General features: G+C 39.4%; 1 protein-coding gene across 3 annotated transcripts in view; it reads right to left on the reverse strand.

Annotated features, from left to right (window-relative positions):
- The window catches only part of TTN (titin), a 274,747-nt gene that overhangs the window by 82,102 nt on the left and 177,270 nt on the right, over window positions 1-15,375 (reverse strand). For all 3 annotated transcript variants that reach the window (XM_040227721.1, XM_040227720.1, XM_040227719.1), the window contains 33 exons: window positions 14,548-14,645; window positions 13,727-13,895; window positions 13,367-13,633; window positions 13,001-13,267; window positions 12,633-12,911; window positions 12,135-12,543; window positions 11,901-12,025; window positions 11,530-11,796; window positions 10,502-10,771; window positions 10,106-10,408; window positions 9,705-10,007; window positions 9,237-9,424; window positions 9,032-9,146; window positions 8,641-8,925; window positions 8,395-8,546; window positions 7,569-7,716; window positions 7,107-7,284; window positions 6,690-6,811; window positions 6,308-6,595; window positions 5,902-6,198; window positions 5,595-5,781; window positions 5,036-5,151; window positions 4,644-4,943; window positions 4,231-4,530; window positions 4,032-4,137; window positions 3,747-3,943; window positions 3,358-3,663; window positions 2,985-3,263; window positions 2,157-2,456; window positions 1,751-2,053; window positions 1,058-1,420; window positions 472-774; window positions 52-351 (listed from right to left, as the gene is read on the reverse strand). In XM_040227721.1, coding sequence (XP_040083655.1) covers window positions 52-351; window positions 472-774; window positions 1,058-1,420; window positions 1,751-2,053; window positions 2,157-2,456; window positions 2,985-3,263; window positions 3,358-3,663; window positions 3,747-3,943; window positions 4,032-4,137; window positions 4,231-4,530; window positions 4,644-4,943; window positions 5,036-5,151; window positions 5,595-5,781; window positions 5,902-6,198; window positions 6,308-6,595; window positions 6,690-6,811; window positions 7,107-7,284; window positions 7,569-7,716; window positions 8,395-8,546; window positions 8,641-8,925; window positions 9,032-9,146; window positions 9,237-9,424; window positions 9,705-10,007; window positions 10,106-10,408; window positions 10,502-10,771; window positions 11,530-11,796; window positions 11,901-12,025; window positions 12,135-12,543; window positions 12,633-12,911; window positions 13,001-13,267; window positions 13,367-13,633; window positions 13,727-13,895; window positions 14,548-14,645 — 7,890 coding nt within the window. The remainder of the gene's footprint in view (window positions 1-51; window positions 352-471; window positions 775-1,057; window positions 1,421-1,750; window positions 2,054-2,156; window positions 2,457-2,984; window positions 3,264-3,357; window positions 3,664-3,746; window positions 3,944-4,031; window positions 4,138-4,230; window positions 4,531-4,643; window positions 4,944-5,035; window positions 5,152-5,594; window positions 5,782-5,901; window positions 6,199-6,307; window positions 6,596-6,689; window positions 6,812-7,106; window positions 7,285-7,568; window positions 7,717-8,394; window positions 8,547-8,640; window positions 8,926-9,031; window positions 9,147-9,236; window positions 9,425-9,704; window positions 10,008-10,105; window positions 10,409-10,501; window positions 10,772-11,529; window positions 11,797-11,900; window positions 12,026-12,134; window positions 12,544-12,632; window positions 12,912-13,000; window positions 13,268-13,366; window positions 13,634-13,726; window positions 13,896-14,547; window positions 14,646-15,375) is intronic.

Raw genomic sequence — 15,375 nt, forward strand, 5'->3', positions numbered from 1 at the left:
TTAATTATAGTGACCACACAGTACCCTCTTTCTTCTTAAGGAATTACTTACCGATTGGATCATGTGCTGTTTTGGGGTCTGAGGGGGGACTGAACTTTCCAGGTCCAGCTGCATTTTCAGCACATACTCTAAAGACATAGGTGAGTCCTTCTAATAGGCCGTCTACCTTGGTCTTCAAAGAATTCAGAAGGTTTCGGTTCACACGAGACCAGTGTGTGCTGTTCACCTCACGTTTTTCAAGCCAGTAACCCAAGATGGGGCTTCCATTATCTTTTGGTTCATTCCATGTCACTAGCATACTGTTACTGGTGACATCTTCCACAATGGGCTTATCAGGTGCATCAGGTGGTTCTGATTAAAATTTAAAAAGGCAAGTTTGAATTAATTCCCTAGTATGACATAAAAATTCAAGTTTAAAAGCTGGGATAACGTATAGCAACATATGATAAAAAGGCAGCTAAAGAACCTTACCAAATGGATCTTTAGCCATAAATGGCTTTGAAACACACGGTGGTCCAGGCCCAAACCTATTTTCAGCTCTTACACGGAAGAGATACTCTTTTCCTTCAATCAACTTTGTCACTGAATATTTGCAGTGCCTAAGCGTTGAGGTGACAACCATCCATTCCGAGTCAGGTTTTGTCTTGTCTTTCTTTTCCAAAGTGTAGTTTAAAATTTCACTGCCACCATCATCAAGGGGTGGCTCCCATTTACAGAGGACTGAAGTCTTTCTGATATCTTCAAATACAAAGTTGATTGGTGGTCCTGGTATATCTGATATTTTAAAAGACAGAAGTGGTTAAAAATTTTTGTAGCACTGCTTGCAATGGAAAATGTAAATGTTGAATGTGCTTCAGTGACATCAACTTCTGTTTTCCCTACATCTGTCTTCATATCACATTAGCTAATGAATAACAGTGTCAGTTTTCTTTGACGTAGCCAGAAGAAAATGGGAATGAGGACACCTGACTGAAGCTATTTCCCACTTCTTTTAACTGCCCCCATGAACACTTATATTAACTTTATTCCATTGGAAAGTGTAGTTTTACCTACTTACCTAGCACACAGACGGTACATGGAGCTTTTGCAATACCATGGTCATTTTCAGCTTTGATCATAAAGAGGCCATGATCGGGTCGGACAGAATCTCGGACACGGAGCTGAGATTCTCCTTTTTTACTATTGTCGATACTCAGACGCTGTGTCAGAGGCAGGACGAACGGTTGTTCTTCTTGAACTTCACCCTTCCTTCTCCTAAGCAAGGGTTCTACCCGCTTCTTAATCTCCTCTGGTGTGATAATACTTTCATCCTTTAGCCATGTAATTGTTGGGTAAGGTGACCCAGAAATAATTGCATCAAGTGCTATTTCATCACCTCTTCTGACTTCTAGGCTTGATTTCATAATGATTTTCGGGGCATCTGTAATGATTAAAAGCAATAATTGTTTTCAGTTCTGATGAAAATGTCTGAAGTGAAGTGAAGTCACTCAGTTGTGTCCGACTCTTTGCAACTCCATGGTCTGTAGCCTACCAGGCTCCTCCGTCCATGGAATTTTCCAGGCAAGAATACTGGAGTGGATTGCCATTTCCTTCTCCAGGGGATCTTCCTGATCTAGGGACTGAACCCGGGTCTCCCGCATTGCAGGCAGACACTTTACCATCTGAGCCACCTGGGAAGCCCTGTCTTACAGAACATTATTCTCATTTCTTTCATGATGGGAAGATGGCAAACCCATTAAACACGACTTACCAATAGGATCCACAGCTTTAGTTGGAGGAGTGGCCCGAGAGGGTTCGCTGATACCAGCAGCATTTTCTGCTCGCACACGGAATTGGTATTCCTTTCCCTCTTCAAGGCCTTTTGCTGTATAGGTCAGAACTGGGACCAGGTGTTCGTTGCATCTCTTCCATCTCTCTTCACCTTTAGCTATCTTCTCTATGATGTAACCCATTATCTTGCTTCCTCCATCATACAAAGGTGGCTTCCATGTAATAGTCATTGCCTCAGCTGTAGGATTATGTACCTCAACATCTACAGGTGGATCAGGGGGCTCTGGAGTACAAGAATAAAACCTGTTAACGTAGGGAAACTCATCTTCTTAAAAAAAAAAAAAAAGCACAACTCCTAGCTTTATGATATTCACACTCAAACTTACGCTTTGGATCTTGAGCAATGACTGGATTTTTCAGTTCAATATATTCGCCTCCACCAATCTTATTGACAGCTTTAACACGGAAGAAGTATTCACCATTTGGTATGAGATCCTTGACAGTCCAAGACAGTTTGTTCTCACCAGACATGACTGGTATGTACGTCCTCCTCCCAGCTTCTCTGCGTTCCAGGACATAATGAAGAATTGGGCTTCCACCATCATATTCTGGAGGTTCCCAAGTTAATTTACAAGAACTCTTGGTCACTTCACTTGCTTTAAGATCTCTGCATGGCCCAGGTAGGCCTATTAAAAATCAAAATGATAATTATTATTATAACCTGAAAAGGTTGGGTATTAAGAGCACAAACTTTGTGTAGGACACAGTAGGCCATTTAGCATCCTTGATTCTGAACTATTAAATGTCGGTAGCTCCCCCTTAGTTTTGTTCCAAGCAAAAGTGGCCCCCCAAATTTCCAAACACTATTCACCACCATGTGTGGGGGAAGGGGCAGAAAATGTTACCACCCCTGGTTGAGAACACTATGAAAACTTGAAAATACAATTAATAAATGAATATTGGTTATTAAACATTCTTTGGGTATATCTCTTTTTCAAATTGCTATTTCATATGCAAATACAACAGAAGTAAACAAATGCAATCAGAGTTTAGCAATTTCATTTTAGAATTGCTTTGCTTCTCATATGAAAAATAATCTGAAAGGGCATTTAGTTTACAAATAGTCAACTCATGAAGCCATTTCTACTAGCACTGCAGAGTTAACCAATTTTCCCAACATGTAAAGCATAGCTGGTATTTCATCAAATGATTACCTATGACTTTGACATTGATTGAGGCAGTTGCTGAGCCAAGCTTATTCTCTAGGGTAATGGTGTAAACGCCAGCATCGGCACGGACACTCTTGGGCACTTCAAGGTGTGCAGAGATGTGATCGTTCTTCATGGTTAATCTGTCACTTGCTTTAACTTCTTTGCCATCTTTATGCCAACTAACAGTTGGAACTGGGACAGCTCTGAAGGGAACAGGAATGCTTAACTTTTCACCTTCAATGACAACAATGTCGTGAGTCTCCAGATCAATTGTTGGCTTGCCTGTAATCCAAAAGGGGGGAAAAAATCGTATGTCAAAATGCAATGCAGGGGTAAAGTTTGCTTTATTAATTGTAAAAAGAAACTGTGTTCTTACAGTCTGGGTCTTTGGCAACCACATTTTCAGAGATTTCAGATGGCTCACTGACTCCAACAGCATTGACAGCTCTCACTCTCAGCACATACTCCTTGTCGGGCACAACACCTTCTTCAACCTTGAATTTCAAGTCTTTTATTGGGCGAGAATTAACTCGCATCCATTTCTCAGTGCCTACTGGACACATTTCAACATGGTATCCTATAATAGGACTTCCACCATTTTTCTCTGGAGGTTTCCAAGCAATGGCAATGTGCTTTCTCCCAGCATCAGTAACATGCAGGTCAAGAGGAGGTGAAGGAGGACCTTAAAAGACAGTGAAATGTTTGCATCCATAATCTCATCATCAAACTCTGGACAATATCCTTTGTAAAATCAGCACTACTTACTTGTTGGATCTTCAATTTTCAGGATTTCTGTTGGTTCACTTGGGTGACCAACTCCAGCCTCATTCTCTGCCCGAACCTGAAACTGGACCTCTGTTCCTTCAATGACATCAGTTACTCTAAAGTGACAGTCAGGTCCTGAGGTCTTTCCAGCTTTCACCCAACGGGTACCTAATTTTTCTTTCTTCTCAATGACATAGCTATTGAAATAACAAGCATTTTGTTAACACTAATAAAGAATGTTCAGCCAGATGTATTTTTTTCTTTATGAGTTAATTAACATTCTACCTCTGTATTGGTCTTCCACCATCATTTTTAGGTGGTTCCCACTTCAGGTCAATGTGTCGTTTCGTCACATCAACCACTGCCAGAGCATAGGGTGGTCCAGGCGTGGCTGAAAGCAAAATTTTCATTGGTTAGAAACACCAGAGAGAAAAGTGACAATCTACTCTAAATGGTGACACAAAAACGAAGTTAGAGAGCGTACTAAAGGTGTCTTTGGCCAGGACAGAATCCTCAACTTCACAGTAGTCACTCTGTCCTATGGCGTTTTCTGCAGCAACTCGAAACACGTATAACGAGCCCTCTGTCAGTGGGGTCACTGTGCACTTGGTGTCCTTTACAGTTGTGTCCACTGTTTGCCAGCCTTTCCGTCTCACATCTCTCTTTTCCACAATGTAGTTGGTGATGGGCGACCCGCCATCTTTCTCAGGAACTGTCCACTTTAGGTCTGCTGTATTTTTTGTAATATTGATCACTTCAAGCCAGCGAGGTGGTGATGGAGGATCTGAAGGAAAAAAAATACTCAATTTCTTATTGTCCAGTATTCAGTCTGCACTCAATTTTCTAGTAGTCACTAAGAACCAGATAGCAAAGATGAAATAATCAAAAGTGACTTACAGAGCTTCTCCCGGCAAAGCACAGGGTCGCTGGGCTCACTGGGCTCACTTTCCCCGGCCTTGTTCACAGCTCTAACTCGAAATGAGTATTCCTGCCCTTCCATGAGACCTGGGAGCAAATGCTGGGTGGTGGGAACCCCTTCAGCTACTCGGACCCAGTCCTCCGTTCCAGTCTTTAGCATTTCAATGACATAAGAATCTATCTTTGCCCCTCCATCATGTTCTGGCTTTGTCCAGTTCAACATTAATGATGTTCTGCCTATATCTTTCACAACTGGTTTTCCAGGGGGCCATGGAGGGTCTGCAAGCCAATGAAATGAAATCGTTATTTAGGTTTGTCAAAAGGAATTAATATAAGCTTCAAAACAATCACAGAAAATAAATGAATCATACCTATGGCATCCTTTATTAAGATTGGCTCAGTTGATTTGCTTGGTTTTCCAGGTCCAGCAAGATTTTCAGCCAGCACACGGAATCGGTATTTTTTCTTATTTGTGAGACCTTTCACTCTGAATTAGGAACAAAGTGTGAGTTGAATACCATGACGAAAAGCAGAAAATTCTATTTATTTCACATAGAAGAAGGTAATTTATTTAAAAATTGGTTTGGCAATTTAAATGAAAATATTTCAATATAAATTAAAAATTGCCTTTTAATGATCACACACAAGATTTGGCCACATGTACCAATCTAATTATAATATCTATAATAATAATCATTAATATACTGGAGGACCAAACACTTTGGAACTTCCATAAAGTTGATATTTTATGGTAAGAAATTAAGTGTGTTCTTCAACGGAATTTATGTCTTTTTTGAAATTATGTGGTAATAGAAAAGATAAGTAAAAATAATTAAAAACTTTATAATAATATATAATCAGATATATTCAAAATGAATGCTAAAGAATGAAAATTTTGTTTTAACATTGTGATGGAGAGCTTGGGCGTACCTGTATGTTGTGTCCTTTATTGGCATCTTATTGCATCTAACCCATTTATCACTTTCAGGATCTAATCGTTCAACCCAGTATCCTGTGATCGGGCTGCCACCATCGTCATCTGGCTCACACCATGTGAGGGTCACTGCATCTTTAGTGATGTCAGAAGGTTCTAGGCGAGTTGGAGGTCCAGGCGGATCTATAGACAGGATAATTGTATGGGTTATATAGCCTTTATCCAAATATGACAACTAAATATACATTTAACATCAGTATCCTTTAGTTTTTCTTTAAACTAACTGATTACTGAGAAACTTACCAAACGGAAACTTGGCTGTTATTGGAGTGGCCTGGACTGGCTCACCAACACCATACATGTTTTCTGCAGCAACTCTAAAGATGTATTCTTTATTGGGTATTAGCTTGGTTGCCTTGAACTTGGTATCCTTGACAGTTGATGAGAGCTTGTGCCACATATCACTGTCAGTGGCTCTTCTCTCCACAACATAATTTGTGATTTTAGATCCACCATCATCACGTGGTGGGTTCCATGTGAGAAGACATGAATCGTTGGTCACGTCTGTGATGTCAAAAGCAGCTGGGGGTCCGGGTTTATCTGTGGATGGCATTACATACTCAGAAAAAACCACATTTTTAAATCATGTTTAATTTTCAAAAGTAGCTAGAATGAGTTTGCTTGTTTTTAAAATGAGCACCTCCCTCACCTAAGACGTTGACTTCTACCACGGCGGTGGCCCGCCCACAGACGTTCACAGCCTCGATGATGTACGTCCCAGTGTCACTTCTCTTGCTATCCATGATCGTCACTGTGGATTTTTTAGGAATGTTTTCAATGGTGATTCTTTTGTCCTGTTTCAGAAGCATATCGGCCTTTGTCCAGGTTATTTTAGGTTCAGGTTTGCCGGTTACAGTGGCAGGAAGTTCAATCTTAGTTCCTGCTTTTACAGTGAGACCCGTGAGGAGCTTCACATCCAGGAAAATTTCTGGAGCCTCTAAATTGGAAAAGATTATTTAAGATGTTAGCAAGTTCAGGTGGAGTTAAAGTCAGAAGTCTTGACTAACAAAGCAAAAACCTAAAATAAGTACCCTGTGTGTCTATAGCCTGGATTTCTTCTGTGGGTTTGCTTGGCTTGCTAGCTCCTAGCCTGTTCAAGGCCTTCACACGGTAGGCATACCACTGGCCTTCTTCAAGACCTGTCACTTCCATTCTGTCAGAAAATAAAAGAGGATATTTTAACTTTAGTGCATTTCATCTGTCCCACTGTGTAGTATTCATAATATTCCCAAAATTAACACCCCTGGTATAATACTATCCTTTAATTCTGGATTGCTTCAATATTTTAATTAATAAAAACCTTGATTAAAGGGTAAGTTCAGCAGCACTTTAAAAAATTAGACAGGCACTCCAAAGAAGTTCTAAACTTAACATTTACACTTTCAAAAATAAAGCTCATGTAGTAAGAGTAAATATTTACTCTTATGTCAAATAATTTAAAAACTTACTTTGTTTCTGCCACTGGTTCTCCACAGGCAACCCATCGATCAGAACCACGTGGACATTTCTCAACTATATAGCCTTTGATGCGTGAGCCACCATCATGCTTAGGTGGATCCCATGTTAGGAAGATGCTCTTGGCTGTTCGATCTCTCCACTTAACATTCTCTGGTGGGTCAGGTACCGCTATAGCATTTTAAAGAGAGAGAGTCAGTGTTAGATAGACCATCTGTGAAATCTCTATGTTGCCAACCTGTGTCTTTCCCCCATAACTTCAACTCCAGGTCTAAAGCAAAAACAGGTGTGAATTCCCTGGTGGTCCAGGGGTTAGGACTCCACATTTTTACTGCTATAAGCTAGGTTCAATCCCATAAGCCACACAAGTGTGGCCAAAAAATAAATCAGTAAAAAATAAAAATAAAAACAGGGTAACAAGAGGTTAGGTAAGAAATTATCAAGGATGTACTCACTTGCAGGAGCTGACATATTTACAGGTTCATCAACATATGCAGGTTCTCCGGGGCCACACTTGTTACGAGCACAGACTTTAAATAAATATTCTTTTCCTTGAAGAAGATCAGGAACTGTGAATTCTAGGTCAGTCACAGAGTCTGTGACCTGGGACAAAGCAATACAATTAATTAGTTGTTTTCCAAAACTCTCTGCCCAAGTCAAAAGGTTTTTCCATGAGCAGAGTTTTGAATGCTAAGGATGATTCTTGTGTTAATTTCATATTAAGGAAAAAGTTGCAAAGAAAGATACAAAATAATATTTGACCCTTAATATAAGGTGTAATTGTTTTATAATTTATATGTATTAATAAGTCAGCAAATAAGGTGTTGATTCTTTCTACCAGCTTGGCAAGTAGAAGTATGATAAATCAAGGTTAAAGGAAAGTAATGGTATAAACTGGGGAGAGAAAATGGCAGATTAGGCCAACTAAGGTTATCTAGTGGAGTGAGAAGTAAGACGACCAGTACTTAGTGTCCTTAGAATGGCTTATAGCCCTTTTAAAAGGACATACTGGATACTAAGCTGGTACTAAGTAAATAAGTAGGTTTTGCTTTATTTTTTTTCTTAACAAACCTAGTTGAAGATCTGGTAAAGCTCATAGAATGAGGCAATTATACCAAATCTTGGTTGAACTACCTCAGGAAGCATTAGCATCAATACATTTTAAAAAGATTGAGGTACTTTTTCAGCAGTGTAAAGGTAAAAACATTTAACTTTGCAAGGCATCTCAGGATTTCCCCTATTCTCTTTTCTGGAGTTGGTGCATTGCTGCTTAAAACTCACTTTGGTCCATGTTTTCCGGCTGACTTCACGCTTTTCAATAACATATCCAGTTAATGGACTTCCTCCATCGTCTTCTGGTGGTTCCCAAGTCAAATGTACTGAGTCCCTGGTTATATCACCAAATTTCAGTTCTTTGGGTGCACTTGGGCGAGCTGAAAAAAAATTCAGTCAGAATCATTAATAGCTTGAACCAATAATTGTTAGTACTGTCAAATCACCTTATATGATAAAAGGTTAGTTCCTTACCAATTACATTGACATCAATCTCCCCAGAAATTGCCTTTGCACGATTTTCTAACTTCAGTGTATAAACGCCCTTGTCTGGACGTTCACTCGGAGAAATGACAAGCTCGGCATAGGCAGACAGAGTTTTCATTTTCACCCGGTCCCCTGCTTCTAGTACTTTATCTCCAAAAGACCAGGTAGCAGTTGGCCTTGGATAGCCTGTACTTGGAACCAGGATCTTGATGGGATTTGGCACAATAACTTCCAGACCATCTTTAAATGCACTTAAATCCATTGTTGGTTCAGCTACCAAAGAGAAAAATTAATGACTTTCCAATACTATATTTAAATCCCAGTACCCCCAAAGAAGCTATGTGTTGTTCCCAAATCTAACAATGAAATATCCATTTACCGTCAGCATCATCAGCAGTTAGAGGACCAAGAATTTCAGATGGATCTGAAACACCAGCTTCATTTTCTGCAGATACGCGATATAAATACTTATTTCCTTTTTGTAATCCAGTAACCTAAAATTAGGAATCAATATTTGTAAAATATATATATATACGTTTAAGTCCACAGTCATATACTATTTATTTTAGATACACATGCCCTACCTTGTAAGTCAGTTCAGGGACAAGTTTCTTATTGCAACGAATCCAATTGTCTTTTCCTTCTTCACATCGTTCAATTATATAGCCCAAAATTGGGCCTCCTCCATCTTTCAGAGGAGGTTCCCATGTGAGCTGAACTGAGGACTGAGTCTGATCGGAGGCATTTAGGTTCACAGGAGGACTTGGTCTCTCTGGATTGGAAGAAAGAATTGGAGCATGCCATTTAATTCTTTTACTACTAGTGCCAACTGGGAAGCCCCCATTTAATTCAGTGACAGATTTATTAAGACAATGTCGTCATCATTTCGATCATCCCCATAGTCACTGGATCAAAGCAGGCACAGTCTGCATTTCTACAATTTTGTTCAAATGTCTCTGATGTTCTTTGCATTAACTTTGATTTATTTTAATTGATAGGCTTAGTTTCTTGATTTAGTGGAGTACTTATTTCCCCCTTTTTGATGAACTTACCAATCGGATCAGCAACTTTGATGAAAGGTGTGGCTGCACTTGGTTTTCCAACTCCAATTCGGTTTTGAGCCCTGACCCGGAAGCTATACTCTTGTCCTTCCACCACATCAGTGACAGTCGCAGACAGGTCTTCGGCTCTCACTGTCATGGCAGTTTCCCATCTGATAGAAGTCTTGTCCCTTAACTCAATGACGTAGTTTGTGATCTCAGCACCTCCATCATACTCTGGTGGCTCCCATGTCAGTGAGACACCAAATCTGTTCACATCAGTGATCGTTACATTCAGAGGAGGGCCTGGAACATCTGCATGTCATCACAGAAGAAAACACGGGCTTCCAGTTATCTCAGGGATAAAAGCAGAGATAAGCTACTTTTCAATCGACTTAAAAGAGCCTTCTTACCATATTTACTTCTTGCTTCTACAGGACTGTCAGTTTCCACTGGTTCACCAGTGCCAACTCTGTTCCTTGCACTCACTCGGAACAGGTACTCAACTCCTCCTTTCTGTAGTCCAGTGACAGTAAACTCACAGCTGTCTGCACGGTCAGTGGCCAGAACCCACGTCTTTCTCTTGATGTCACGTCTTTCAACAACATAACCTATGATTTTGCTTCCACCATCACTTAGTGGTTCTTCCCAAGCGAGGCTCACTTCACCATCAAATGTCTCTGTCACTTCTAAGTTACGTACTGGCCCGGGAACATCTGAAATTCACATATACAATTTTTTTTTTTTAGTGTATTATCACATTTTTAGTTGTGCTTTGCCAGTAAAGTCCAAGTGACTCAAGGGCTTACCAATAACTTTTAAATTGATGAATCCTTCTGCTTTTCCATGTTTGTTCTGAAGCACAATTTTATACCTTCCTTTGTCTCCTTTCTTGGCTTCTAAAATTCTGAAGGAAGTTTGTTCAGCTGTGGTATCAACTGTTTTTGAAGAGAGGGGTTCATTTTCTTTAAACCACTCAGCTTCTGCTTTGGGGTAGGCATAGTAGGGCACCACCATCGTCAGAGGCTGGCCAGCATCAACCACCAGGTCTTGGTCAGCCGTCTTGATTTTAGGTGCAGCTAGTGAGAAGAATCATATGTGAATGTTTTTGAGTGCTTTACTGTAGTCCAGAGATGCCCTAGCTGTTTTACTATGGATTCGTCAGCAAATACTAGTTACATAACCTTGGAAGCATATCACAGTAACTTAACAGTGGAGAGAACACTAGCTGACTTCGCGTTCTCAACAGCTTACTTGACAAATTATCAGGCTCTGAAGAACAGAGGATTAAGGATGATATGAAACCATAAAATCTCCATTCTTTGCTGTCAATAATAACAGCCCTAAATATAGTGCATAAAACACGCTTTTTGTTTTATATAGAGTAGGCACCTCATACTTAGTTCAAGATAAATCAGACAAACTTGTTCTTATGTACAAGAGGTGTATTAATGGCTTTTTCAAAATGTCAACCTATAGGGATGTCTTAGAAGCCTGGGTCAGAATGAGAACAGACCTAAGGGGCCCCACAGGGACTTGGAAAGTAGAAAAGAATAGGGCTGGCTCTAGGCCTGGGTTTGCTGGGGAGACTCAGAGGCCAATAGGTTAATTCTAGGAGTTAATGAACAGCTGCCACATGCCAGGAACTGTGCTGGATTTTGGTAAGTAAAGAGCAAGACTCTTGGTGGTAAGAGGAATTAGAATAGTTAACATGTGGACAGGGCTTAATAGGAATAAAAGGGTCTCACAAACATTTTCTCATTAACTATGAAGTCTGAAACCAGCACAGTATCTGTAGTATTGTAAGGGTATCTGAAGATAAAAGAAAGGGACTTACCTGCCAGTTCAAGCTTAGCTCTGGCTTCTTTGTCTTTGGCAATAAACCTGTATTCACCCTGGTCACGGGGCTTGATGTCGCAAATCTGTAGCCTGTGTATCTTTCCTTCACTCATCATCTGGTGTTTGTCACCCTGGACGATAATCATGTTGTTTTTGAGCCACTGGACTTCCACCTTATCTTTGTTGAGCTCAGCTAAAAAGACAACATCAGCACCAGGGGCTTCAAGGATGTCTTGGGGAGGTCTGATGATCTCAACAGGGATTTCTGAAAAGAAAATGTGAAATAAATACAAACATGTTTGTATTGGGATTAACAACATTTGAAGACTGGTACTAATATTAAAAATCGTCCTTTCATGTAATATGTACCTTCCACAAAAAGTCTAGCTCGAGACTTCCTGTCTTCTACTCCACAAGCATATTCACATTCATCATCCAGCCTGCAGTCTTTTATAATGAGTCTATGTATACTGCCATCTTTTTCAAATTTGTATCTAGAAGAAGAGATTGAATTATTGGTTAGCTTCCATAAGGACCACTAAATTGCCAAACACGTATATGTATATATAGCTAAGAAGTAGAGATTGAGATGTTCTCACATACTTTTTGCCTTCTTTAATCTCTCTCCCATTTCTGTACCATTTTACATTTGCTTTCTCTCTGGAGAGCTGGCAGGAGAAGACGGCATCATCAAACTCAGTGACTGTCTGGTCTTCAAGGTGCTCCACAAACTCTGTAGGGGCTTCTATGATGAGAAGCTCAGCAACAGATTTATCTTGTCCCGCAGTGACCACGTATTCACCCTCATCTGGGAAGCCACAATCTTTAATGATTAGAGAGTGCTTATATTTGTCAATTCTATATAAGACACGGTTGTCAAAAGCCACTTCTTCTCCATTTTTGGTCCACTTCAGTGTTACGTTGAGCCGGTTCACCTTGCACCAGAATGTGACAGATTTCTTCTCCATTGTTTCAATATCTTTAAGAGGTTCAATGATCCTAAGATCTTCCTCTGTTGGAAAGAAGAAGGATGTGGATTTTAGTTGTTCTCATAATAGAAACTGATTTTTAAAACCTCTAATGTCAAATAAAGTGATTTACCTTCTACTATTAGATTGGCTGCACTCTTAACATTTTCACCTCTGTGATTGGTCAGAGACACACTATAGTTGGCTTGATCATCTAATCGTGCGTTTCTAATTCTGAGGGTGTAGACCAGGTCTTTTTGGAGAACAACGTATTTCGAACTATCAAATATGGCTTCGTCATTTCTGAACCATTTGGCTTTGGCACCTTCGGTGTTGACCTCACAGTTAAAGACGGCTTCTTGTTGCTCCTTCACACGGGTGTCCTTCAGAGGAACTATGATCCTGAGTTTTTCTGAAAGCAATCAGGAAGACTTTATAGTATGAAGGACCAAAGTGGTAGATGCAAATGTAAGTCAATCCAAGAAGCACAAACACACTTACCAATTACAGTCAAGTGAGCTGCTGCTCTGGCAGCCCCAACCATGACCACATAAGTGCCCATATCTTGTAATGTGGCGTCTTTCACAACTAGAACCCTCTTTTTGCCATCAGCGATGACATCATATTTATCTCCAGATTCAAGAGTCTTATCATCTCTCTTCCACTGGACTTCAAAGCTTTCCTTTGATATAGAGCAGACAAATTCAGCCTTTTCTCCTTCAAGTATTTCAAGGTTTTGAGGCTTTGAGATAAATTCAGCAGCAAGTTCTGGAAAGAAAAAGTTGCAAGATATTGAAACCTAGCATTTGTACCTTAAATGCAACAAGCATGATTTTCTTAAAATAGCATTCATTGTAATTTTCATACCATGAACTCTGACTTTGCCATCGGTTCGAGAACTTGGGAGTCGGCAGTTGTAGTTGCCAGCATCTTCTAGGTGAGCATTCTGAATGATCAGGATTCTCTTTCGTCCATCAGTAAGTATTTCATATCTTCCTGTTTCAATGATCTCTTCATCTCCTTTGTACCAAGTTACTTCTGCTCCAGGCTTGGAGACCTCACAAACCAGTTTTACAGTGTCTGTTTCATTAACCTCAATGTTGGCAAGATTTTTTGTAAAGACAGCTTCTTCTTCTGCAAGAAGAATTTTTTAAAAAATGAATTAAACTGGAGATTGTTTTTTTTCCCCAACACATATACTTCTGCAGAGAAAGACTTCACTCTTACCCAGAACTGTCAGCATGCCAGAAGTTCTTGCTGTCCTTACTTCACAGGAATATTCTGCTTCATCATCCAGCAGACATTTGTTGATAACAAGAATGCGGACTGCTCCCTTAGATATGATGTCATATTTTTTGCCCTTTTTAATTTCAGCACCATCTTTAAACCAGTGAACCTTTATTTAAGATAAACAAATACCTTTATCAGTTTTCTTATTCCTTCACATGTATATTCTTGAGAGGAACTATAATCCTAAGCTCTTCTAAAAGCAGTCAGTAAGACTTTATATTATTAAGAAGAACTAAAGTGATAAATATAACCAAACCCCAAAAAACAAGAACAAACTTCTTCAATTATTAAGTGAACAGCTGCGATACTACTATCAGGTATTAAAAATAATGGGATCATATAAGTGTAGAGTCAGGGCTTTGGATTTCACGCAGACAAACTCCTTTGTTTTCCAGATGTATAAACTGAGACTCAAAGTTGACTCTCCTATGGTAGTTAATGGCTACCAGGAGTATTTAGTTGAGAAATTGCTGATATTTGATTGTTTTTAACTTAAGAAAAATCTCTTTCCTATGGTTCAAATTAATAATATCTAAATCTCCTGATTGTAAATCCAGTGTTTTTCAAGTAATAGCAAGTGAATACTACTAACAAGAGAAAAATTAAATCAAGTATGTCTTTCATACTAGAGAAAACCATTAATCTAAAAATAAAATGATTAGAGATAGGTTTGGTTCACTTTTTTTTTCTCATTTTGGCTGACCAAAAGTAAACAAATTCATTGGAGTACACAAGTTAGCAACCGCACAATCACAGACCTTGGCGTTTTCTCGGGAAATTTCACACTCAAACCGAGCCATTTCTTTTTCTTTAACTCGAAGGTCAGTGAGTGGTCTTAAGAATTCCACATGAGGAGCTGTAAGAGAAGGTCAGAATTCAAAATGAGGTTTCTAGAAATTCATTCTGACATTACTATAGTGCATATTAAGAAAAAGTGAGTCTTTTGCAGGCTTTTTCATATTAGGCTACCACTGATTTGGAAGTCACTTGGAGCTGCCATTCAGTTGTGATACTTTGCATTTTACACATCTCTATAGTTTTTATAAAATTATGTTAGCATATTATATGCCCAACTAATTCTTCCTGTCTATAACCAGCTTAGTTCTTCTGAATGATAGCTGGAAGGAAAAATATTCACTGATACTTCTCCAGAGTTGAAAGTTGATATTGTCAAAGGAAATACCAGTAGCAAAGAATCATTATCTTATTTAAGGCAGGCAGAATAATCTTTGAGAAATTAGAATTCAATGGTAGTAGAGCTTGAAGGGCTATGGCTAGTCTTGTCTACAGCTAAGAGGCAAAAGTCTGCAATTGAAATCATATACGTTCAGCTTTTTTGGTGTGTGTCAGCTTCAAAGAAGTCCCATATAAGGCATAAAGTTCATTAGTGCAACTAAGCAACAAGCTTTGAATGGGAGGGGGTGATTCTTTTATATATATATATATATATATATAGTTTTATTTATCTCAAGAATAACTTGGTGGATTTATAGGATTGAAGAGCTGCCAACACGTCCTTCCTTTTTTCAGGGCTCCTTGTGAGTCCTTCCCAAGATGACCTTTCTTAATCAATGAGATTCTGGGAC

This window comes from Oryx dammah, unplaced genomic scaffold, assembly GCF_014754425.2.
Source record: "Oryx dammah isolate SB20612 unplaced genomic scaffold, SCBI_Odam_1.1 HiC_scaffold_27, whole genome shotgun sequence".
Classification (NCBI taxonomy): Eukaryota; Metazoa; Chordata; class Mammalia; order Artiodactyla; family Bovidae; genus Oryx; species Oryx dammah.